The sequence below is a fragment of the Notolepis coatsorum genome, assembly GCF_963971535.1.
Source record: "Notolepis coatsorum genome assembly, chromosome: 15".
In the NCBI taxonomy this organism is placed as follows: Eukaryota; Metazoa; Chordata; class Actinopteri; order Aulopiformes; family Paralepididae; genus Notolepis; species Notolepis coatsorum.
In genome coordinates, this window is record NC_140179.1 from 81,722,941 (window position 1) to 81,728,317 (window position 5,377).

General features: G+C 42.2%; 1 protein-coding gene across 1 annotated transcript in view; it reads right to left on the bottom strand.

Moving 5' to 3' along the window:
- Nucleotides 1–5,011, bottom strand: part of LOC311241830 (peroxisomal succinyl-coenzyme A thioesterase-like) — a 19,905-nt gene extending 14,894 nt beyond the window's left edge. The window contains exons 1-4 of the mRNA XM_084330752.1: nt 4,944–5,011; nt 4,017–4,232; nt 2,818–2,917; nt 1,369–1,559 (exon numbers count right to left, since the gene is read on the bottom strand). Coding sequence (XP_084186878.1) covers nt 1,369–1,559; nt 2,818–2,917; nt 4,017–4,232; nt 4,944–4,965 — 529 coding nt within the window. The 5' untranslated portion in view covers nt 4,966–5,011. The remainder of the gene's footprint in view (nt 1–1,368; nt 1,560–2,817; nt 2,918–4,016; nt 4,233–4,943) is intronic.
- Nucleotides 5,012–5,377: the final 366 nt, after the last annotated feature.

Sequence of the window (5,377 nt, forward strand, 5' to 3'; positions counted from 1 at the left end):
GTACAAAAAGAGTCTAAAAAGAGACATGTAAATTGTCTGTTCTGCTTAATGTCTTACATACCTTGTAATTTTATTTGGTTGTTTGTTTGGTGTGTGTTTTATTATTTCCCTTACCTCTGTGATGTGTGTATCGTCTGTGTCCAATAGTCTTTAGGATTGTAAGATTGTTCTTTTTGGTATTTACATTTAGTCATTTAGCTGATGCTTTTATCCAAAGCGACTTACAAGTTCTGTACGACAAGTCATCAGGAAGGGCACAACTCTATCAGCTGAGTAACAATGTTCATCAAAGTGTTGGGTGCTACAGTGTAGGTTAGTATATTAGGACAAGTGTATGACAGTAAGGTTAGTTAGGGTTAGATATCTTTTTGGTATATTTATTATATAATATATATTTGGTATATTTATTTATAAAGACATTTTAAATTGATTATTATTTATTCTTTTTTTTGTCTTCTTTTCCCCGTTACCATTTGAGAGGCCTGTCTGGTTAAATAAAAAATATATTGTACAAAAATAAGAAAGAAAGAAAATGAAATACACATTATCCTTTAAGGCAGTGGTTCCCAAACCTTTTCAATCAGGCCCCACCTAACCTGGTCCCCACCTAGATGTAGGCTAGAATAGAATCTTAGGGTACAAACATGCCATTTCCTCTAACAAGACAAGATTAACATAACAATTATAGTTTTAATGGAAATGGACAATAACATACATTTTGGTGCTAGATTAATATTATTCTTAATTAATTGTTCACGCCACACCTGCGTGTGATCTGGGAGTGGTGGAGGATGAATATAATTTTGTTTTTTATTGCCCTTTGTACACCGCTTTGAGGAGGGCTTTATTTGAGAAAATTCAAATTGTAAATCCGGATTTGTTTTGGCAGTCTGAGAGTTGTATGTCGAGTTGTTTTTTTGTGGAGGACATCTTCGGTTTTGCAGGATTTTTGGAGAAGGCATGGCACTTGAGACAAAACACACTGTATCCTATATAATTGTATTTGAATTCCTCTTGTTTCTTTGATTATTTACATTGCGTACAGCTTGTGTTATATTACGTTTTATTGTATTTTCTTGTATTTTCTTATTCTTGTGGCCATCTTGGTCTATATGTCATTTGTTAAGTAATTGGTAAAGTATATTATTATATACTTATTGTTATGTGTCTTGTAAGCCCATATGGGCTGGGCATACACCTGTATGTAAGACACGAAAATAAAAAACATCAAATCAAATCAAATCAACCTCCACGCCCCACTAGGGGGTCACGCCCCACACTTTGGGAACCACTGCTTTAAGTGAAAGAGACTGGAGTGGAGACGTGTCTTGTGTTTGTCTGGTGATGACGGTGGTATATTAGGCCTACCTGGAGGTAAAAAGAGAGTCCCTCTGACCCCTCTCTCTCGGACGTCTATCCTCCGGACACCCGGCGCCATGTACCACCTCTCCGTCACCACCGAGGCCAGGGGAGGCTGCTCCTTGAAGCCCCCCGTCAAATGTCCTCTGTACACCGAGATGATGACCCCCATGGGAGTGCAGACGTCCATCTTCCTCAGCCTGAGAGAAGGACAGGGAGGACGAGTGGCGAGGACAGACAAGCAGAGAGAGTCGTCAAGAGATAAAAAAGGGGGCCCTTCACCAAAAATCTATGCAGATTTATTTTACTCATAATCTCACACGCTAAACGGGTTTTGCACGCATTGAATGAGTTTGACAGTTATTGAAGAAGATTACTATATTGTCAATGTACACAAGGCAATTGAAATTTGTCTTTTCGCATATCCCTCCTAGTTACACACACACACAGTCCCCCACATATGCATTTCATCAGAGAGGTCAGAGCGCAGGATCGCCCACAGTGTAGCGCCCCTGGAGCAGTTTTGGGGTTCAGTACCGTGCTCAAGGGCACTTAGGCATGATGGTGGGCATGTAGATGTAATAGTTGGGAGAACTAACGGCTGGAGAACTTGAGAACTGTTAGTACTGTGACGCTTAATACTAAACACTGCACGGACTCTGGTGCAGTCTGCTACCATGTACACTATTACTATTACTTACTGCAAGGCAGTGTTGCCTTTCTTATTCTTATTATTTTTTGTAATACGGTTGCAGTTGTGAGGGCAAGTATCATCCCCTCTTACTCTCCCCTCCCCATTTGTCCAGTTAGGCAGGCAACCTTGAGTAACTTCTCCTGTATCACCTTAGCTGACCTAACTGGCCTAGTGAGCGCTATGAAAGCTTCCTCAAGCCCTTTGGATATTCGACCATCATCTTTGCTATTAGTTCCGTCTGCACTGCCTCAGGGGTCTGTTTTGGCCCCAATTTGATTTGCTCCCCTTAGGATTCATAAGCAAATTTGACCCTTTCACTGCCACACTACAGAAGGTTAACCCTTTACTATCACACTACCGACGGTTAGCGCAAGGGTTAACCTGCTGTTGTGTGGCAGTGAACGGGTTAACCTTCTGTGTATTGTCGCAGTGAAAGGGTTAACCGTTTGGTAGTGCGGCAGTGAACGGGTTAAGGGTGTTTCGTATCATTGTTATGCAGACGATATCCAGCTGTATTTATCTTTTTAACCCCAACGACATCCTGCAGGAGTGTCGAGTAGCTTCCTCCAACTAAATGCGGCAAAGACTGAAGTTTTAATTATACCTGCAGACAATATTGCCTCTTGGGTAATAAATATTATGGGACCAAAATCATGTGTTCACACAACTCTGGTATCACAACAAGTGATTTCTGGAGTATCATGAAATGTGGAGAGCGTATTCAGTCGTAAGTGAATACTTACTGCGAGGCAGCTAAGTGTTACCTGAGGCCCGTCCGACTGCCCGGGACAGGATGCATGCTCCACAGCAAACCCATTGGCTCGATTCCTTCATAGGTTCCACCGACACTCGCATCCTCCGTAACTATAAAGTTGACCAAACACAGAGTTACAACAACTTAAATGGTTATCACCGTGCCCCTGGGCTAAAGTGTTCCTTTATTAATCCCCTTGGGAGAAATTCAGGTGCCAAAGCAGCAGGGAAAGGGGGTACAGGCAGAAGAGGTAATAATAGTAATAAAGTACAGTAATGTCAAGAGTGCACAATTATGTTGTCTACTATAATGATTAATGCGGTTAGCTCGCATTTATCACAAAAGATATCTGAAACATTTTATGACATTTTGATGAATTACTTTGTTTTTTGTTTGATATCACACTTGACAAAGCCGTTTAATGTGATGAATTTGATTATTTAACATGAATGTGTGAGTAGATAGTAGATACCATTATAGCCTAGTACAAAAAATAGGGGGGGGGGGGGGTTAAGTAAGTTAAGTAGAATATACAGTCTGCAAACTTTACTTAACCCTTTCACTGCCACACGACAGGTTAGCCCTTTACTATCACACAACCGACGGCGATGCTCCAGCTCGATCATTATGCGGAGCTAATGATGCTAATGATGGAGCATGAATGAATGAGTACGCCCTACCCAAAGCTGTAAAGGAATGTGAATCCCTGCCCACATTCAAAACCGCTCTTAAAGAGCACCTACGGGAGGCTGCAATTCGAAACTGGCCACTGTAAATGCCCAAAACCACCACCACCTCCTAATAGACAGTCTCCTCCCCACCGCATGTATATATTCCCTCCCCGCCGTATGTATATTTCCCTCCCACCCACCCACCCCCTCCTAATGTACAGTCCCCTCCCCATCATATGTATATACTCTGCCAGGATCTAGGGGTAACAGTACTGTATATTTGAATACCGCTTATGTCACAAATGTATCAGTACTAAATACCTATATGTCCCTATGCCATAAATGTCATGTATGTTGTGTATGTCATAAATGTCTATATGAATTGAAAATGGGGGACCCTGATGGAAACAAGACAAACGTCTTTCTCAGGTCTGCATCCCCTTAACAATTGTATGTATTGAGCCGTACTGTATTGTACCCATTCTGCAATCTGTTAAATAAAGTTTTCATTCATTCATTCAGAACGGGTCCAGTTCACCTGTCACTGTGCCTCCGTCACCACAGACGTAGTGCCCATAGGCCTCCCAAAAGTCCTTGTCCTCCGACCGGTGGAGGGAATGAAGAGTCACCGGCAGCCCTGGCGGAAGGTTCCCCACCACCACCGTGAACCTCTCATCCACGAGGCCTCGCGTGGGGAACACTGAGAGCATCGGTGCAACAGCCTGAGCCATGGTGGTGGACGACGATCTGTGAACTGAAGACACACCGACAATAAGTTCAAGTGGTTTTATTTGTCACATGATATTGTACATCATGTGTACAGTACATTACACTTAAATGCTTGGTTATGTATATGAGCCCCCTGAGCTTCATACAATACAAAAGTAAAAATAATAAAGTCCAAACACTATACAAAATATACAAACTAAAGTACAAACAAAATCTAAAATGAAACGATATTGCACGCACCTGTGTTGAATGTCACGCAAATAGCAAATGCTCTCGACATACAGTAGTGCTGGGATCACCCCCCGCGTAGTAATACATAACCAGTGCACTTGAGGAGGAGTACAATGTCCACAAACTAACTCTTAACGCACTCCGCGGTGACAGATCGGTGAAAGTTCATAATAGGTCCACCGTCATGATGACCGCTGCAGTCAACATTATGCAGTCAAGTGCCCTTTAGATCAAATACAAAAAAGTGTTTTCCTCTTCTTCCAACTGGTTACGTTAGGTATCTAGTTGATGAATGGTTAACCCACATTTTACTTATCGTAGTTGATTTACTACTATAGCCAAATATGTGCCGGGGAAGAAACAGAACAGGGGGGTGAACGGCAAAAACAACACACCCGTGAACGTAGCGTCACGATGACAGCATTGGTACAAAGTTTTAATTGTTAGGTTTTCGTCGTTTAGTGTATCGATATATACAGTACTAGAAGACTTGGTTGGCGCTTACCTAGTATGTTCTCGTGCTGCATATCTTCTCTTCACAGATCACAACACGTGACGTCACGGGGAGCCCACAGAAACGGAATGGGACACTAGCAGTGGCTAACCTCGTTCCCAGCTTTATCTCGAGAGAAGCAGTGGCGCAGGCGTAATATGGGTATGCCTTCCATAGATATATAACACTAGATAGCTTAAGGCGGAGTCACCAGCGTCACTGAACCGCCGCCATCTTAACCCAGGTCAGCCTTGAGTGAATGAATGAATGAATGAATGAATGAATGAAAACTTTATTTAACAGATTGCAGAATGGGTACAATACAGTACGGCTCAATACATACAATTGTTAAGGGGATGCAGACCTGAGAAAGACGTTTGTCTTGTTTCCATCAGGGTCCCCCATTTTCAATTCATATAGACATTTATGACATACACGACATTTAT